At 39.3% G+C, this 21,453-nt stretch overlaps 1 protein-coding gene across 1 annotated transcript in view; it reads left to right on the top strand.

Annotated features, from left to right (window-relative positions):
- The first annotated feature begins 64 nt into the window (after positions 1 to 64).
- LOC146567168 (F-box/LRR-repeat protein 7) overlaps positions 65 to 21,453 on the top strand; it is a 29,266-nt gene continuing 7,877 nt past the window's right edge. Inside the window, exons 1-2 of the mRNA XM_085286830.1 lie at positions 65 to 1,779; positions 6,725 to 6,814. Of these exons, the coding sequence (XP_085142956.1) occupies positions 1,743 to 1,779; positions 6,725 to 6,814 (127 nt within the window). The 5' untranslated portion in view covers positions 65 to 1,742. The remainder of the gene's footprint in view (positions 1,780 to 6,724; positions 6,815 to 21,453) is intronic.

Consider the following 21,453-nt stretch of genomic DNA (forward strand, 5'->3'; position numbering starts at 1 on the left):
TTAATGGAAACTAACATTACCTCAAATTGTTTAGTCATAATTGTTGTTTAACTGAATCTTGACGTCAGAGGCCTTAAATAGAATGTTTTGATTTGTTCTTTCCCAACATTTTTCAAAAGAAACAGTCTAATTTCTTTGCTGTGATTGATTCCAGAGAACACGGAAGAACTGACATTATTTAACTGTTGATTTATGTAGATTCAGTGGAGGAGTAATGTCAGTTTAATTCTTTACCTACTGTCAATGCAGTGAAATTAGACATTTTGTTTTGAAAGGTTACTGGTGGATGCCAGCAACCATCTTGGAAGAGAACAATACAATCTGTTATAAGGCCTCCATTTGAAAATTGTGTATTTGATACTAGAATATAATAGCAAAATGTAATTTGAAGATAACATGTAGCATTTAAGTGACCAAGTAGTATTGGGTAAAAGTTATTGAATCGTGTTGGGATAAAGTGAGAAAATTGTGAAGGATTAAAATATTTCAAGAGCTCAAATTACTTCATCAAAACATGTTTAAGTCACATTTTATCAACACAAATTGCACAGGTTTATTGAACATGAATAAATTGTGTTAATTTAACTCAATTGTTTAAGTTGCTGCCAAAGCAAAACATCTGTGTGCAACAAATGTCCACCATTGAATTAAGTAAATCCAACAACATATTTTTTTCAGTGTAGTCTGTAAAGAATTAGAAATATTTGCATTCTAACAAAGGGAGGAAATTTAACTTTTTTTTTTTTTCACATTCCAAAAGAAATGTTTGAGACAAAACTCACTGGTGCAATGTTCAACTAAATCCTGAAGACCTACTGGCGATGTGCATTTAGAAAGGAATTTAACATGTATTAGGAATACGAAGTCAACTGTCAACAGCAGACAACTGGTTTTGTCCCGTGTCTGTACTTCTGCATATCCAATGACCTGTACGGCTGCTATTCATAGAAACATTGTAACATGTGGTTAAACCGCTCTCTTTTTTCAGTGGGCTTCTGTTCTCCGAATATATCAGCGATTATGTGTCCTCACTTCTAACTGGACGGGCATAAATCTGTTGAAGTCGCACCTGGTAGTAATGAGGAGTAGATTCCTTGGACTGTGATTCTTCGTGTACAGTTGGCAAACTCCAAGTGTGCAAAAATGTTTAAAATGAGCGAGCTAAGTTGCAAATAGGTAGAAATGCTGTACTTAAATGTTCCTAAAGCGCAGTTTTGGGATGTTGTACGCTTTTATTTTATTTATTTATTTATTTTAACCTCCACATCTCCCTCCCCGGCCTGCGGTCTCTTTAAATCCAAATCCAGTTGGAGGGGAGCTGCGCGTCCTCAGAAAGTTGTGTGGCCGCTGTGATTGCCCGCACTCAGTCTGATAAACAGCTGCTTACCATTTAGGGCGCTTCACAAAGTTTTCTCCAAACTCCTCCAATCGGGATTTTTTTTTTTTTTTTTTTTTTTTTTTTTTTTTTGGTCCTTTTTTTTTTTTCGCCGTTCTGAGCCTGTGGATGTTCAGATATAGAAAGTCTGCACCGCTGGAAGCAAGTCTGGGATTCTAGGTTTGCGTAATGCTCAGACGTCCTCTGCTCAACATCTGGATTAACTATTTGGAGCCAGAGCTAACGGCCCTACACGAAACTCTTGACTGTATAGCCTGCTATCTTGATGGAAAGAATCCATTTTAGCCTACTCTGGAATTTAACTTGATGACCCGAGTTGGTGCTCGTAGATTATGTATTCTTTAAAATGGGTGCGAACAATGGAAAACAGTATGGAAGCGAGGGTAAGTGCTTCAAAAATTACTTTTAAACACATTTATGTGAATGCCACTTTAAAACTCGCTCTTTTTTTATGCAAGTATATATGAAAAACTCCCTTTTTAGTGGGTAAAAGAGGGGCTGTGATATCATCGTCTGTGGCTTTTTTCTTTTGTGTCCTGGCCATCTAAAAATAGAAAATAATGCAGAGTTTCTTGGGTCTGTAGCTTCCTCGAGCTTGTCCCTAGACGTCAGTTAGCTAGCTTAAAACTAGCACCATCTCCTCGGAGTTGTGCACTATATTTAATCTCCTTTGTGCGTTTTCTGTTTTTATGCACACTTTAATTTACTCCACATGTCTTCGAGATGTTTGGGGTGTGTGCAGTTAAAGCTGGTGGCTACTTTTGCCTTGTATTTTATATTGGTTTTAGAGATGTCACATTTATTCATAAAAGATAAGAGTGACATCTGGCGGCGGTCGTTTTTAATCCCTTTGAAAAGCGGCCTGTTGTGTTAGAAAAGTCAAGTTTGAACAAAATTCGTGTTTTTCTTTTCTTATTCTCAAGGAAATTAACTCATCTCTGCCTTATTGTGTGTTTGCCTTCAGTTAAAAGCATATAAGTGAAAGAAAGCCAGTTTAATAGGATCTCAACATTGCATAACGACTCTGACTTAGCAAGTTCTTGTAGCCTTATCGTTTGTTTTTGAAGATAAAATCTATTCAGGTTTAGTGGAGGTGGTTCTCATAGATGTGGGCACTTAAGTCCAGCTTATCTTGATAAGAGCCAGTATCAGAGATTGCAGTCCACGACCCACAGCCTGGTGTTGTTTGATTTGGAGGCCATTTCATACATGCTAGTCAATTTCATGTTATTTTTTTGTGTAAAGTCAAAAGTGCACAAGACACAAACAGCTAAATACTGTGAATAATCTTTTCTTAAATGGATTCTCATTGAGACTGTACATCTCAAGTTCACTGATTTATTTTTGCTTCACTTCAGTTTTTATTTCAATTACAGTTAACTTTCCTGCAGATGCTGTAAAATGCTGTGTTTGGGCGGAGCCTCAGAAACTGGGGTTCACAGAGGACAAGTAGACATAATGCTATTTTTTTTTTTTTCTTGCACAAGTGTTTAGACTTGGCAAAATAAAATAGCCACATATTAATATCAATGACTGACGAGACAAGAAAAATGTTGCATTGCATAGATTAAAAAGCACTTAGAGTACATCACACTTAACGGACAGACAAGTACAGAAAGCTGTTTCAGCTTACAGGAATGCAGCTCGAACCGTCTAAAAGATAACATTAGACCTTGTTTTTCATGACGTTACCACAATCAGAATCAGAATCTGTTCGCTCTCATAGAAAAATGCAGAAAAATCTCCAACATGTGGCATTAATGATCCAGGAATTTATCCCGCCTTTTGTCTGTTATCATCAAAAATAAAAACTTTGTGTTACGACCTATCTCTGCCGTGCAGGTCTCATGTGAGGTCTGATCTTCAGCATTACTTGTTCAGAAAAAAATTGTGGTCGGACTTTACCAAACACATTATTTCTACCTCAGAGCAGAAATGTTTGTATAAATAACATTCCAAGGAGCTCTCTTCCTAAGTCAATAGCTGCAGAGAAAAGGTTGGAATTCATGATGTTAAAAATAACACGTGGAGCAACTCCACCTAGGAATTTAGTCTGTTAAGGTACATGAACAGATTCTATCACAAGCTCAAGGCCTGTACTCAAGAGCTGAAGTTGAGTTGTCCTTGAGCTGTGCAGCAGTCAGAGAATACCCAGACTGAAGAACACCATACTGTGCAGTTAGTATCTAGCACAAAATAAACCAAACAGTTAAAAAATTGTGCTTTTTGTTGATTAAGATTTAAAGTCTTCAACATAAGAAGTGATATTAAAGTCTTTGACAGGCTCAAAATGAACAATCCTTACCTACGGTGCATACTTCCTTCTTAGTCCCATACTCTACTGATTTATCTATTTATATAATTTTCAAACTCAAGAACATCACTTCAGAAAATGTATCAGCCTTCACAGAACATACATATGCTAGTAATACAAACACTGATGTGTAAAATCAGTAGAATTCCCCTTTAACAGTAGATTTATGGTTCTGCATTAAATCTACACCGTAGGGGAGTTATAACCGCAAACCCTTCTATAACCCTACGCTGTAACTTATGCCATAACCTGACATGCAACTCCCTAGAAATGTAAATAGATGTTGCCTCAAGGCCCGTTCAGTAGTGCTGTTTCCTCCTATGCATTGCCAGCTTCTGCCGATCAACTGGAAGAGACAATCTCCACCGCCAGCTCAACGTTTTAGGGATGAGAGGATGCAGATGCAGAGGAACACCATGCATCCTGGCTGTGATGTCACCCACTTGCATAGGATATTTCTGTATAGATCCAATGCAGAATTAAAAATTAAGATTATACCTGATACCAGAATATACCAGAATAATAACTAATGTATTATTTGTTGTACAGCTAAAAATAACCCTTGCATCCTCAGTTTATAAATGGCTGCTTTTCCATCATGATATTAAAAAAACTTGTTGCACATTGTTCTGTAGGTTTTGCCAAAGTTATTGCAGAAAGTGTAAATTTCTGGCAGAAAAAAAGACACTGGGCTCCAGATTCTTTTCACCTGTTTTCAGTGCTATTTGTTGATTTATGTATCTGATATCCCAATATTTTCTTTTACAAAACATTAACGTATTTCCTAACATTTTTTAATGTAGTTCTTTTAGATACATGTTTACCATCTGCTTGATTTGGCTAAGATCAGATGGTTTATGCATTTGGGGAGTTAAAAACGTGTATTGTCAACTGAAGTTGCAGAGTGCCCTCTGGTGGACAAACTGTGCAATGTTAGCACACATAGAATGTTTGAAGGGTGTTTCTCCTGGCTCATCTTTACTTTTTAAATCTTCATTTATAAATGCTAGGCCCAATATATTAGCAAATACTTAATATTGACTGATAATATCAGCTGTTAGATAAATCAGTTTCCAGAGGAATTCTCCATAACAGTCTGTCAAACATGTATCTGAAGTCTTTAAATGTATTGGAGGGGTTGCACAAAATCTGATAGGCTTCCTCAAGTGATGCTGAGGTTGGGCTGAAAGCAGCGGGCAGACAAGCAGTGGATGTGGCAACCAGGGAATGTGGAGTATCAATAAAATTGGGTGATTTGTAGCAATGACAGAGCAAAGTGTGGTGTGTACACCTCTGAGTATAACAGGTGAAATGAACAAATGAATACAACTGACTGACATATGATGGTGATATCTACACAGCCAGAATCTGGAATGCCAATTAGCAACCAGCTGTCAGCTACAAAGTGGTGTGAGATTAGCAAATTACTAATAGTAGTAATAGAGTTCTGTTTTGGGTAATGTAGGCACAGAATAAAAAAAAAAAACAATATTTCTGGTTTTGCTGTGTTTTTTCCTTCTGTCGACCTTGGATCCCACAATGTCAGGAGAGTAACGTAAAATTAAGGTAGTATTGCATTGTTATCGCTTGATAGTATCTAAGACCATTGTCTTAACCCAAACTTTAGAATCCTGCAGTCCATTAGTCCACATCTGTTTTCAAGTGTGATTCCACAATTAATTACACACTGGTTGTAACTATGCAGCAACTATCAACCAGCACATTATATAAGCATAAGACAGGAAGCAGGAGCTTTTCTGAAACTTGTTTTTCAATGAAAGACAGAAAACAGTTATTGCCTTGCAGAGACCGACCCACATGCCAACCAAACAGCCCCTGCAGCCACGAGTTCCTCGCTCGCTAAAGAATTGTGTAACCGGCTAAATATCAAAATATATTTGCTTGCGTTAACTCAGCCTTTTATGCTCTGCTGGGAAAAGTGGTCTGACATTAACATCTGCAAGCTCTTCATGAATATCTGACTCATTTCTGTTGCCTGGGGGGAGCTTTAACAGATGTGTCAGCTCAGTGATGTCACCGCAAAGTGTCATTCATGTTCATACCATATCTGCTCCATTGGTTTTGTATTATTTTATAAGTAGCTGTGCGATCTTTCGTTGTTTCGTTGGGCTCATTATGCAGACAGGTTGCTTTTTTTTTTCTTCCGTCCCAAGTTTTTGAGAGTTTCTTCATATTTCGGGAACTGTCTTGTCTGTTTAGGTTACTGCGCTTGATGTGGGCGTGACTGTTTGGGAACACCTCCTTAGCCTGTCGTGCTGGGCGAAAGGCACATAGTTACTCTCAGGAAAGCCACAAAGCTGCATTTATGATCTGACAGAGGAATGAAACGCCATAAACAACTTCTCCACAGGCAGCCTGTAGTCACCATGGCAGTGAAGCCTATCGTACTTTGGGAACAGAGGCAGTCATGCAAAAGGATATACTTTTTTTCACTTTAGCACTCATAGACGAGTCGACTGTGTAGAAATTCAAAGTCGAAATCCTAGAACGAAAACGTAGAAATCACTTTGGTGTGGTGTTTGTGAGACAGTGCTGACTCGCTGCAGATGATACCATTCATTAATCTCTTTCTGTGTTTTGTCACTCGTCCTGTGTGGAAGTAAGGGCTGAAGGGGGGATTTTAGAAGACTTTATTCTTTTTCCAAATGTCAAAAACGGATACTAACTCAGACGAACCAGCAGATACTTTGTGCATGTGCCAAGGCTAACCATTCCTCCAAAACCGAGGAACATAAAAGTCATAAAAGCAGAGAGTGATGAGATTTATATTTCCCTACACTTTGTGCCTCCTTACTGTATAATATACATCATCAAAGTTTGAGTCCACCTTATCTTTAGCAAACATTCTTCAGGTATTAAACTGAAAATCAAAGTTTCGGGGGATTGCGGGCTATAAAATTGCCTCAAATGACTACAAATTTAATTAAAAAGGCAGTTTATTATCTTAACCTTGATATTTTATGTCCAAGCACTTTTGTTTTTCTTCCCTGCAGGTAAAGGGAGCTCAAGCATCTCCTCTGACATAAGTTCGAGCACAGATCACACACCAACTAAAGCTCCGAAGAATGTGGCTACCACTGAAGGTAAGGCATCTGGTGCTCATTAACCAAACTCCCCTCCCTACTTCTTCTTTCCCTCCTTTTCTTCTTCTTTTCCTCCTTCCAGCGCTCTTTTTCCTCCTCATCCACTTTCTGTGCTGCCTATTTTTGGAGAGAAACCTGTGTGTTCTTAGGATAACCTTAAATTGAAAACAAACTCACAGCTGCCATCAGAACCCAGAAACCAAAGGCATTTCTTGAGCTTTGTTTTAGAAGAAGGGGGGAAAAAAACACTTCTGGCTTCTCATTGTGGAAGAATGCTTATCTAAACTGTGGTCGTATCAGGCTCAAAGCGTTGCCAGGGCGGGTGGGAGGTGCATGCACTTGGGAGAGGTGGGCGAGAGGGATTTTGTTGGAGACAGTGAAGGTATGGGGAGTAAGAATGGAGAAGAGAGAGCTTCACCTTCTGCTCAGATCCTGCCCTTACTCCTCTCCGACTCTCTGACTCCCTCTCACCTCCTCAGCCTCCTGCTTGCCCAGGCAAGCGTCCAACTCTGCAAGAGTCACCATAGGAACTCTTTCAGGAGTGGATGTGTTACTAATGTAAACTGTGTGCTTACCCTAATGGTTTGGAAATACTTTTCAGCTGGCAGATACATCTTGAAGCCTGCTGTCAGCAGCTGTCTCGAACATTGATCCATCTGGTACAGTCGGAACAATTTGTCAGTCAAAAGAACAGAATATAACACCAAAAACATATTTTAGAAAATGTTTTCATGCATCAGTATTATAGTGCATTCCAAAAACACAGGTCCAGTAACCTTTAAGCCTATTTGCTCTACAGATTTTGGAAATTTAAAAAATTTTGGCGCACATGCTCTCAACTATCAAAACTTCAGTTATTTATTAATTATTGACTATTCATGATTAAATGTGTTCCTGACCACATAATGAGAAAGACTCGGAAATTTTGATGGAATTTAGAGGTGCCAGGAGGAAGACAGGCAAGGCGCTCTTTTCCATTGGACGATCTATATCATACACTTTTTCCACATTTTTTTTAAAGTGATGGATGACTGTATGCCAATTTTAAATGTATTTTCCCCTACTCTAAGACATCAGGTAAAAATACAGTAGTGCAAAAAACAAGGGACGAGAACACCGACGGTTTAAATGGGCTTTTTATTTTTTAATCGACGGGCCAGGGACCAGAATTATCTGATTTCCAGCCTTCTTGACCCAGACTGCTGACTGGCCGGTCAGCCACCCATGTGTCTGATTACAATTTGCTGGAAATGTCAGTACTGCTGTGCTGGTGCACAGACAAATAGTTGTGCACTCACAGCCACATGCTGCTAGCTCTTTGCTGTACCAGTACTACCGTGAAAACGCTTATCACAAGAAAAGCTAAAGCTACGCAAAGCTCAGAACAAGCCACAAGTCAGCAGCCTCAGTATGAGCAAAGCAGTTATGAAGATACTTATGGAGAAAAAAAAGGGTCGATATCCTCTAAATTTCTTGCAGCTGCTTCTGTTAAGTAGCATCTCTAGTTATTATGGCTAATGTGTTGCAGTGACCCATCATTTTTAGTTTGTGGTCTCCACCCACATGTTTAGGGACTACAGTGCTGTGATAGTGCTCTCTTTCCACAGTTCATCAGTACTCTTTATCCAGGTCGGATATCTTCACAGCATCTTTGTCGCTATCATCGCGATGATTTGTAGACATCAGACTTCCACTGGTCAGAATGCGTTCAAAGATGATGACTCAGACAGTGAGAATAAGATGTAAAACCCCAGTGAAGTAATCACAAAGTCACTTGACAATTCTGATCAAAAGCTGATCAAAAGCTTTATCAAAATCCCCCACAAATACATTGTGGTCTCCCTACTGTTGTGTAGGAGACTTGACCAGTGAGTCATCGGCTGTTTTGCACGCTCATACACTTTTACAGTACACTCGCCCTTTTTCTCTCATGCATTGTCATCGCCAATCTTAAATTTGCTCTGGCATGCTAAATGTAGTATTCTTGTGGCTTTGCACTGCCCACAAGAAAACAAATACTAACTACAGCGTGTTTTTATAACTGTCACTCAGCTGGAGATTTTAAGGTGTTTCTCAGAGAAAAAAAAAAGGATCACAGGGGAAACCACACATCAGACAAACTCCTCAGGAGACATCAGATTTTGTGCAAAGTTTGTGCCAAGTAGTTTCACATCTTGCTTTAAAAATACACTGAGATGTACTTGTGAGAGTGCATTGTAGGAAGATAGATCACTCTTACTCATTCGGCTTCGCTGGAAATGCTGACGCATAAAGGTCCGTCCACCGAGCAGCTTCTGGAAGTTAATCCAGAGTACTTTGTGGAAATCGATAATTGTCCTGGATGTGTCTTCTCTGAGCACAACCTGTGCAGATAGAAATATATATATATATATAGAGAGAGTATAGGCCATAGCCAGTGGCTTCCAGACCATAATTCCCCCCCCTGTGTTATGACTGAAATTGTTATTTTTTTCTCCATGCTAAGTGGGAGTAATTACATGGTCTGGAACCGCTATGGCCACAGTCAAATCCCCCCTCCTTAGAAAGACACACGCATGAATGTGCATGCACATATACACATACGCGCACACACACACGGACCCACATCCACATGCTCATACACAGTGGCAGATTACACAGCCCTTCCCCACCTAGTCCTGTGGTCCACTAAACTAATCAGGAAGCAGTCTGGGCTGTTTCCCCACCACACACTGGGAGTATTCATATTAGGGCCTCCAGTGTCCCCATGCTGCAGTATGGTCACTGTTGCATTGATGTAGTTCCATTAGTTAGTTATTGTTTTGCTCTTTGTAAAACACCATAGTAACACAATGAAAGAGGAAAACATTGGTTATACAGGAACATTTATAGAGGTGTATGAATTTATAAAAGAGTGCAACCAAAAGACACCGAATGCTATGAGCTGGAATATTATTGTGATACCTTATGAGAGCAGATTAAAAGACTATTAGAGGTCAGAGCATCTCTAATATTAACTTTGCAACATATTTCATAAATTTTATGCTCTGCCAGTAAGTGCCCAAATAAATTAAACCTATTTGAATTTAAATATAGAGTTTTCCACTTTTATTTGCCCTTTAACTAAACAGACTGCACCAGTCATGTGTTAATTCTTAAATATAGAGTAACAGACTAGATCTGTGGTGTAGTTGTTCCTGCCTCGCAGCAGTCTTGGTTGAAGCTCCTGGTCATCTGGTAGTATGCTCTCTCTGTGGCTGTTTGGATTTCCTCTGGGTGCTCTGGCTTCCTCCCACAGTCCAAAAGCAGGCTTGTTAGGCTAATTAGCAACTCTAAATTGGCTCTAAGTGTGAACGTGAGAGCGTGTGGCTGTCTGTCTCCCTGTGATGGGCTGGTGACCTCTCGTGCTGTTGTTACAAAGATTCCTTTCACTGTAGAAAAATGCATATTTCTGTTGAGACAGACATGATTGTTCTACCAGGCGGGCTACAGAAGGATGTTTTTTTATTACCCGTTGCAAGAACTAATTCAGTTGAAAGAACAGTTTTGTGTCAGGCTGTGAAGAGGTGAGATTTACTGCCAAACGGGTGACACAGAAAGAAACCAGCAGAATTGGATTTAAAAGGCTATTAAAAAACTACATTTTTGAGATGGTGTCTGACCAAATAGAGGAAATGATAAAAAAGCCTGGGGATATTGGCTGTGCACTTAAATGATAGATTGCTCATGCTGACATGATATTATGATTTTATGTTTTTTACTTTGTTTTATTTGTGTGCGTGGTGGAGTTTTGTAAAGATGTTTTATGTCTCTGTGTAAGTTGTTTATAGTGAACTGTCACAGTGTAAGTTTTTTTCCCCCTGTGGAAAAGAACAGCTGCTGCATTGATGTGGCTAATAGGGATCCTAATAAATGAAGCTAAACTAAACCCTATGACAGCTGTGATAGGCCACAGCCCTCTGGCTCCACCCATCTGCAGATGGATGAAAGGAGTATATATATGTCATTAAGTTGTGACTGAAAAATATTAGTCAGAAAATATAAAAATGTTCTAATCCAATCTAATGCTTGCTAACATTAGCTAACATAAGCTAGTTGTCATACAAGATAAAGTAAAGCCTTTAGCTATGGTAAATTTATATTACTACTATTTACTTATATGCTACTATGCTATGCTACTACTATTTATTTATATTAATACACCTGTTAACCCCTGATCTAATTATTAATCTAATTACCTAATCTAATTATTAATTTTAAAAATCTGTCTGCATGACCTTTTGGCCTTAAATTGTAGGAAATTAATGTATAAAATTAAAGAAAAAGTTCTCTTAGCTTGCTCCTCAGATTATCCTGTAACTAACCCCCCCCCCCCCCCCCCCCCCAAACATTCATTTCTATATTGGATAATGAAAAACAGGAGTTTTCCAGTTATCTAATTGTTTATTTGTTACTTAATTACTTTGGTGTAGTCTCAATGGTCATGTGGGAAGCCTTTATCAGGAAAAATTGAATTTGTATCAGTTTTTGTCCTTCACATTTTCCAAGGGTTTCCATGGGGACCAGATTGGAGTTGTTGCTGGGCTGATTATGGCTGCCCAGAACTTCCCTGCTTTGCACTATCTAGAATACAAAGCAGATCCATGAATCTGGTTTTAACAATGATCTGTCCAAAAAAGAAAAGGAGTGAGGTTTTTAGAACAATACTTGTTGTTAGCTTACCATTAAAACAACCAAAGTTAACCTTACTAGAAACTTTGTATATGCACATGGAAAAGATGTATATATTAATTCACAACCAATGCTATGCAAGTTTGCATTCCTTTTTTAGATTTTTGAGGTGAATATTTTTCTCTTTAAACATTATTTTTCAAACGATACTGTCTGTTTTTACAGCCACTGTATGTCAGATCCAAACCAGAGACCCTGGAAATGAACGGCTGGAGACTGCACCAAGTCCCATAAGGGCTGTTTCATATTTCTCTAAACAAAAACTATTGCCATCGCAAGAATTTCAAATAGGTTGTAATCATCTCAAAAACTAATGAAAACCATATTACTGAATTATCGCCCAGCCATAATATCAGTATGCAAACGGAAAGTAGACTGGTGCCTGCCGTCTTTCAATGATCAGTCAAGTATTCCAACAAAACCAACATTAGGAAGTCACACTCATTCTTTTCTTGAAAACAAACTGAGCTGGGCAGTCATCTGGCAAGATTTTGCAATACGTCTCTGTTTTCAGTTATTATTTAGACAACTTTGTGGTGGCCTGACCCAGTTGAATCGCTTATTAGTTGCAGACTGAAAGGCACAGGCTTGGGACAGTAAATCCTTCCTGTGAGATGAAATTGAGTATCTCCCAGCAGGGGTTACACAGTGACCCAGTCTGGGCCTCAAGGGTTCGCTTTGGTACAGCTGGACGCCGGGTACCTTAGGAATGTGGCTCAGACATAGTAAGCGCTAAACAGACAGCACCCTGAGGTGTTCAGCCTACATGCTGTGACTCTTGAAGACCATTTTGATGTTGCTGTATCAGCTGGAGCCTTTGCCAAAGGTTTACCCAATGAAGTAGCACAGTTTCATTATGTAAAAACAGCCAATGTTTGGGGTCAGTTCCTTCACTCGTACATAATGGCACCAGGAAGGTGGCTCAGACACAGGAGAATGGTGGGAACAATGAACGTGCTGACTTCCTCTCTGTCTGCCAAGGACCAAAGAAACAGAGATAACAGTACCGAGGAAAAACCTAATCTGTCCTTCTATAGCACTTCCAACACTGTAGTACAAGGCTGTACTGTAAACACTTTGTAATTTATATGCTCTTAACTAGAGGGTTATCAAAAGCAATTTTTTTAGATGATATTTCGCTATAAATATCTACTTTCTGCATGACGTAAGTAAAGTTTCTATATGAGTTAATGCAAGAGTAAGACTAACACTGACTGGTTGGGGCTCTGTGTAGTTTTATATAGCAATGGAGCAAGGTGACGGGTTAAAAATAAGACTAAAACTAGAACTGAAAAGCATAAAAACTAAAACTAAAACAAGAAAATCCTGTCTGGAAACAACCTGAAAATACAACGAATTGGAAAAAAACAAGTCAAAATGAAATAAAACATAAAAAAACTGCTATTTAAGATGCACTACTAGATTTTTCTCACAAAGACACACTTAAACCGAAAGCTTTAGTGTACATGGGAGGTTTGTATATGGACACCGATCCTGTGGCAAGTATGCCAGATAGATGCATTGTGTCAGCACAATGACTCACTTCACATCTTTCTATCTTTAGGCTATCTGTGTAATGCACTAGTCATATGCTCCAATGTAGCATATAAAGCATTACAAACTAATAATCCCCCTTTTTGTGGGTCGAATGCCGTGTCGGGGTCACATTTGCAGTCTAAACAGCTTCACTCCTGTCTCCAACAAGTTAATATTTTTGCTCTCCCTGGAGCAAAAGATCCCTCACACTTCATCTATAAACTAACTCTGCATACTGTTGGCCCATTTCCTTGTGTTTGCTCAGCCAGATATATAGTGTTTCCCTGTTGATTGTTGCCAGATCCTGCAGAGAGATGTCCGTAAGTGTCGCTGACTTAGGGGCATTTTTACAACAAAAATGAGATTTAAGGTGTTAGCCTCCTTTTATTTTTTTATAGCCTCCTCTCAAACATCACATCTGTTTTTTAACGGAAGATATTTAACTACTGTCTATTAAAGGAAATACTAATGCACAGAAATTCACCACCTCAACAAGTATCTGCACCTTTTTTACTGTCCTAAATTAGGACACAAAACAGCTGCCTGCAGTTATCCAAGGGCATTTTTAACAAGCCTATAGCGATTGCAATAAGAAATATCATTGGTTTGCATTTAATCCTTGTTGGAAATAGTTTAGTAAAGATAGAACACAGTGAGGAACAGAATGCCAATGCTATTCTGCCCAGATTTTCTCCATCAGCTGTCTTCACTCCTCCCCCTTCCTTTCTACCACTCCACAAGCCAGGAAATCTGAGCGAAAAAGCACAGAACAAGGCTCCAAAAGAAAAACAAGTGAAAGCAGTTTACAGAAGAAGAAGAAGAAGAAGAAGGAGGAGGAGGAGGGGGAAGTCAGTTCATAACTCTTCTGTGATTACGACTTGGTCTTCTCTTTCTCTGCTGAGAGGGAGGAAGTGCTGGCCCTTCTGTTTTGAATGTGCTTGCCATTTTCTTCAACAGGGGTCACGTTTATCAGGTCTACTACAGGAGCACATTTGACAGGAGTTGGGAAAGATGCCACCTGGAAGAAACACATGCTCGCTTCCTGTAAGATTTTGGCTCGCGAGCGATGTTTTCACTATGATCCACCTGGGTATTTGGGCTTTTATGTGGCAATATGACCGCGATTGTGGAACAGCTGAACTGACACATTGGACTTCCCCTCCCCTCATTTCACTCTGTGGTTTGTTTCGTTACGTAAGCAGGGAAGCGTCAGTTGTGGCTGAAGCTCCAGCGTTACAAAAATGAGAGGAACATTGCTGTGGAGACTGTTCCACCCTCGGGGAGTCTTTCTTTTATTAATCGTGTTTTATGTAACTATGTAACATCGCAAATGCAAAAACAACTAAACATCTTCTTTATCTGAAGCATTTGGGTCTAGAAATACACTTGTCACCATCATAGGAGGAAAAATATTAGCTCAGAATTTTGGCCTGAATGATGATCTGTACAGCCTTAGGCCTAAAACAAAGCAACTGATGAAAACGTTTTTATGAGAGATTGCTGAAAATATTGTACAAAATTATTGGAAGTTTGATACTACAAGGCCAGAAAATAGCTTTGCAAAGTCATTTTTCATTATTTGCACAAAAATTAGATTTACCAGAAACATGCTAGCTAGTCACAGTTAAACTCTTAGGAAAGTGTTTACTGAGGTCACAGGTAAATCTAAAGTAGCAGAATATGAATTGACCTCTGTAAAAACTTTCCAGTAGTTGTACATCGTTTGGGGTCATGAATAATTAGGCCTATCTTCTAAATCAGCGGTCCCCAACGAGTCGTTTGGTACCGGGCTGCGAGAGTTGAGACTCGGGTGTGAAATGTATGGTTTTCAGGGTTTTTATCGGTTTTTAGCGTTATTTTGTTATCGTTTTTTTTTTTTCATTAACTCGGTTTTCCTGGATCTGGAAAAGCGCTATACAAATACAGGCCATTTACCATTTACCATATCTGGACCATCAGGTGTGTATTACAAAGAAACACCATTCCTTCTGATTCAGGGAGTAATTGAAAGTAAAAAGCAAGGAAAACAAAGACTGTTAAAGCAGTAGTACTGGAGAGAGCCCTGCTGTTGACAGGTGTGTTAACTCAAGCTAATCATCTTCATGCTGTAGCTACAGATTTAGCATATGGACAAAAGAGAGATGTTAATCCTGTCATCCAGTACTGTTTCCAGAAGTATTTTGTGGTAAAATAAATTGTGTTTTTATTATTTTTTCTCCTTAAATGCACTTGTCAGCTTTTTCCATGAGTTGGGTATCCAGGACTTTGATGTGAAACAACCTCTTTCAGAAGTTCAACCAAGCCCTTTTCTGTCAGGGGTTTATAACCAAAGAGTCCAGGCACTTCCCTTGTTCTATTGCTTTAACCACATGACATCATTACATTTGCTCCTCATCACAACCAAATCAAACATTTGGCCAAGCATTCACTTTTCCATTTGTGTCAGATGTGCTCTGTGTAGCTACGTTACCCTCCTCGGTCGTTTGACATGACTTACAGTCACGTTGCACTCTAACCCCACTCACACACTCTGCCAAAATGGTGAAACTGTCCATAAAAGAGAAATCATGCACATGACTCCCCAAACTTGGTCACCCCAACCTTGACATCCCAATTTAACGACCTTTAAAAAGAAAAATTACATCATCTTGAATTTCAATTATTTGCCAAAAGCCAGATCATCTTTGAATTGGGCCAAATCACTCGTGGACTGCAAACTTTCATCTGCATTCTGGAAAATTTGCGCACACACAAGAGCTAATTTTTGAAGAAGTGAGTTCGCGTTCGAATCTGGCTGTAGAATATCTGAGCGTCTGCTGTCCTCCTCTACTGAGGATTTATAAAGTGACGAGAGCAGGGTATGGAAACGTTTGAGGGGCTTTAATAGGTGGAAAAACTCCCTTGAGGAAATTAGTCGCATTGTGGGGAAAAACGTGTTATAGTTCTTGGCATATGTACTTGCCAAATCTGTTGCAGCAAAATCTTCAAAAAAAAAATAAAGAGAGAAAAATGCAAAGAAAGAATCTCAAGACTGAGTGAGTGTGAGAAAAGCTGCCGTCCAGAAGCATAGGTGGGTTGGGGGTTGTGCCGAGTGAAGAAGTCTATTTCCTGTCCGAGTGTGCGCATTGTGAAGGAACCAGCAGCCCCATTGTCTTTCAGATTGCGCAGTGACGTAAGACCTTCCTGTAGTGAAGGCTTTGCTGATAGCCCAGCCGCCACACTGTACAGTAATATCAACTTCCATGTATTCAATAAAATCTGAGACAGACCCAGATGTTTTTCATCCGAGCAGTCCTCTCTCTCAGTTGGATGTTTCCTTTTTTAAAGAAAAGAACTAGAGCACATGCCCCTTTAGTGCTGATAAATCAATAGCATTTTTTTCAGTCAACTCTCTGCTGCCTGGTTGTTTTTTATTAGCTGATACTTCTTCTTGGCGTGTTACTCCTCTTGAATTAATTTTGGTTTGATTTCCTGACTTATGGGTAGAAAATGAGCTTCTTTTTATTCCCTCACACTTCTGGCAGGGAGGAGCCCAGTGAAAGCTTACAGAGCAGGAGCATGTCACACGGCTAATGTCACTGAGGTAATGCATTGCTCTGTTCTGCCAGATGCAGCAGTAATAATCCTGAGAGCCCCAGACAGGGTCTTAGCAGAGCTTCACGGCACTGCAAGATCCTGAGTAGAATCCCTATAGCTTTAGTTTATGACCAGACTGCGTCAAAGTCTGGATTGACCCTGCCCGTGCACTTGTCTTTGTCTCTGGTAAAGTCTGCAGGCTCTTTTGCCAATTTATCTTCCCTCTTTCCTTCCCCACTGCTCCTGCTTTCTTTTTGAAAGCCTTCAGCTGATTTCCTCAAATCTGTTTTTGTGTGCTACTTTAAAGAAAAATATTAATCAGGATTTTGTTATTAAGTCGACCTCACTCCAAATAGCCAGCTGCGCCTCTTCATCATCCAGGCACGGTGTCTTTTCAGTGATCATTCCGATTGATTTACATTAAACTTCTGGTATCAAAGCACAGTCCAGATGTGCTTTAGAAGTGAAGCTGAGCTGACGTTAATGAGATCCTGCTGCGGCACTGCCATGGATCAGCACAGATTTGGGTATTTGTGGCAAATGATTTCAGCCAAGTATGCCATGCTGTGGCTATATGTGCATTCAAAATGCATGAGTTTCTCTTTCATTTCATTACTGTGCAGTTGTTCTTTGCCCAGGGTAAAGACCAGATGTTCCACTGTTCTCTGATTTCTTAAACTAAATTGAATCTTCCACCATCTGCACTTGCAGTGACTTCAAGAGAACTTCAACAGCTGCATAGTATTTGTTCTGCTAATGATAGGCTTGCAATGATACAGAGATATAAAACACGACACCACTGGTTAACTCGTAAAGCTGCAACTGGAAGTTACAGGAAAGTTTATTCTTGCAAGTTGCAAGTAAACCTTCTGAAGAGATCCACGTTTTCTAGAGACCTTCTGCTGTTTCAGATGGACCTTATTAGAGGAAAGTTTTTCTTGTTGTCATAGCGAAGAATATTTTGACATGTGAGCCCAGTAGCTGTTATAATTTTCTCCATAACACTTTTAGGACTTCTCATCCATGTTGGCTTATGCATAAAGCTCATTCTTGACCTCTTTGAAAGGAAGATTACAAAACAGTTCCATCTTAAGGTCCACTAATGAGTGTGTTGAAAGCTCCAGGCTGGCTTCACCTAGCAAGGGAAATATAAGCTGTGATTGTTTTGTCAGAATACTGTTGTTAATGTTCTGACTGAGGGATTTCTGAAAAAAATTAAAATGTACAGCTCTGCTATCACTTTCGAGATAAATGAAGACAGAAAACTAAACAGCAGTGACGTTTGTAGGGTTACTGAAGTTGGGCTAGCTGGTATATAATGGTGTGCTACCTGGTGGCTAGCTACACAGCTATGGTTAGCACAATATGAACACATTAGCACAGTAAAGCTGAAGCCATTCGGTAAAAGTTATTCGAGGGTGTTTCTGATGGTTAGGGACAAATGCAATCGCATGACAGGATGCTGTAAACGGACCAAACTTCAGTCAGGAGAACAATTGCAATAAGGGTTGATATGTCATCACTTAAAGACCGGATAGGAAAGTGGCAGAGTGTCCTCTGGTGGACAGACTATGCACTATCAACACTCATGGTTGAAGGGTGTCTCTTTTTTACTTTTAAAGTTTTCTTTTTTCTTTACTTTCATTTCTTTTTAAGTTTTCATTTATCTGTCATTTTTAAATTGGTCTCGATATATCAGCAAACAGTTAATATATCGACCCCATCAGGCTCTAACTTTCAATGTTTTCATTCCACAAGTTTTTGTATAGAAAATTCCACCTGATGGGCTTTCAAACTATGTGCTTGACTGACCATTCAAGTGCTTTCATGTTGTTTCTTTTATTTGTGTTTGTATTCGCAAACCCCTAACATTTGAAAGTATGAAGAATATGTGTTGCAAATGCATTGCATGAACTGCATGAATCCCTCAGAAGACAAGAAGTACAAGGGGATCTTGTGATACTTTGTAATTCAGGTACCAGATGGATGTGAAAAATGTTTAGAGGAAAATGAAGGAAAATATCAGAAATGAGATCATTCGAGTCTTCAGTGATACCCGGATAAACAAGATCCTCACTCAGCTGAAAAACATAGACAACTGTAACACCTGGATTTCCTTAAAGTAATCCAGATGCTAGCTATCCAGAATCATGCACAGTTAAGCAACTGCGAAGCTGACTTCACTTAACTTTTCCCACCAGCTGTTTGAAACTGTGTCTCAGATTAAAGGGGTTGGGTGTAGCCTGGACTTGGAGTGCTCTTCTGATCAGTGACACATGTAATTACGCAATTTGGAAGTTGCTCCTTAGCCAGTGGCAGATGAGTTGCATGCTGAATCTATCGCATTAGCTAGGATTTGGACAATAAAGCGGTGCCTCATTCATCCATCAAAACTAATGATTCACAAAATGTGTCTATGTAATGCCTGCACACAGCTTCATGGAAAATCTGATTTTCTCCTGGATGCTGTGATGTTTTCATCGCAAGACTTGCACATATACATTTTTTTTCACATCACAAGATTTACTGCAGTATCAGGATATTTTTCATTCCCATTATTAAGTGAAACTTCACTTTTTTGGAAGATAGTTAAACATATTTTCACATTTATAGAGTTTTGTGCTGCATGGTGTGGGGTTGCAGCCAAATTATGCAAAAAAAATAACAGTCACTAGGTATTGTGGGAATGTTGTACAGCACTACTATTGTTGACACATATTTGGACAGCTGTGTGAAATTCAAAATAGATGAGGTGTTTGTAACAACGTCAGACCATTAAATCCTTTGCATTAAGCTAAAAAATGAATTGTTATTGGAGAAATCTATTGGCCGAGAAAAGGTACAAGTCCTCAAGAGAATAGTCCTGCATATTTTAATCATAGATGGACCACCCACAAGAATGTGATGCATTATAACCAAAATGAGGTGGACTCTATCCCACAAGAATACAAAAAAAAAAAAAAAGCCCAACATGTGAAAAGTTTTGATGCATTCTCTTCATCTGGCCAGGATTTGGATTTGAATGAGAATTTTAAAGCACACAAGAGGCAGTTTAAAAAGCAGGATTCGAGGACATGTTACCCAGAGGATGAATCTGTGGATGTCATCAGAAGTGAGATGGGAAGCAGACTGAGCAGAAGCTCTGGTATCTACATCTGAAATACGACTGTAAGGACGGTGTCACTGCCCACCTCTCCCAGCGCACAAATCCACATGGCAGACAGGATGCTGTCTATTTGTCATGTACTGCACATGCTGACACACTGTGCAGAAGCAGATGATTGACTTACCCTTTCATTTTAACCAACATAGTTCAGTTCACACGACTGGGAGTTTAAATATAGATTGTAGATTGCAGACAGTGTTAACATGGAAATCACCTTTTTGTCAATAGTCTGTTGAAGTACAACAATCGTACAGGTCACGACCTCACCACTTACCTGCAGACTTTGCAAGTTTATTTTTGACCAAAATATTGTCTCAGATCCTGCAGATAGCTGTGAGCCTGTCTGTGACGTATTGGGTGTTGTATGACTGTTGGTATTATTTTGACCTTTTGATAATTCTGCTCAGTAATCTCCATAATGTGAATTACTAATAAATGAGGTCCTGATATTGATCTTACAGACATACTGGGCTTTCTTAAATAAACTCAGTTACTCAGAGTTTGTCTTGGACCAGTAGTTTCGGATTTTGAAATACGAGACTCCACCTCAGTAGTAGACGGACCCTTTAGAAAATAGTTAATGAATGTTTGGGTGTTAGAAGTATGAGTCTATAACCACACACTGCTAATTCACGAGCTCCTACAAAAGGCTCCTAGAAAAGTTCTTGTAGAAGAAAAGGGGACATTTGTGCTCTTCTTCTTGGGCCCAATGTTTGTAAAGAGAATTCATTCAAATGTAGCTTTTGTAAGATAACCAGTCACCACATATCTTAGGAAATTAGCTCCACGGTGTTGTCTAAATACTGGCAACCTCTTCAGGGTGTAACCTCTCACCCACTAAGTGCTGAGATAGGATCCAGGATGGATGGATGGATGAATGTTGAGACAGCTGGAATTTGCTTCCTGAAGAAATAGTGCCGAATTCTATGCACTTGCGTCCTCTGCTTTGTCATTAATTACAAATTTTTGGGCATTCAGGTGGTTCACAAGTTTGAATGTTTATAGCCTAGAAAATTTACAACCCATTAATCAGCTGCATCAAAGCAGATAAACTAAAGGTAAAATGTCTGAACTTCTGAAAAAATGTTTAAAAAAACATTTCATTGGAATAAAAATGGCATATTAGCAAGATAAGAAATTCTCTCTTTATCCCACTGGTGGGAAATTTCTACATCGAAAAAAAGCCTACATTCAATTTTTTACCGTTCTTTAGACTCGCTTAAGACTAAAGTGCTTCATTTTCATGAGGTAAGCTCATCAAAGAGTCTCCCAAAAAGCTCTGATGTTGATGGAAGCATAAATCAGAGCTGGCTTGACACCTAAACAAATCGTAAACAACTGGCTACTCAGTAGCTTTTGCTTACTCTACCCTAAACAGGAAAAAGCATGGATAAAGGCAGGAACATTTGAACAGCCCAGAAAGCTTTAAGTGGATTTCTGCTGTTAAAAGGCAAAAAATCTCATCTTGTTATAGTAACAACCTTTGTCCAAAACTGAGACATCGTCTTTTAAACAAATTATTGGGAAGCAATCTTTGTGACGCGATTCATTCTAGCTTGCCTTTTTCACCACATACTGTTACTTTTTAGGTCAATCAGATTAGTACTAATGGTTGGACAGCTGTGGGTGACATCATACTAGTGACTTCTTG

Source organism: Mchenga conophoros, linkage group LG9 (genome assembly GCF_057382185.1).
Source record: "Mchenga conophoros isolate Kocher_MC1m ecotype Shallow Benthic linkage group LG9, M_conophoros_male_GT1.1, whole genome shotgun sequence".
Lineage (NCBI taxonomy): Eukaryota > Metazoa > Chordata > Actinopteri > Cichliformes > Cichlidae > Mchenga > Mchenga conophoros.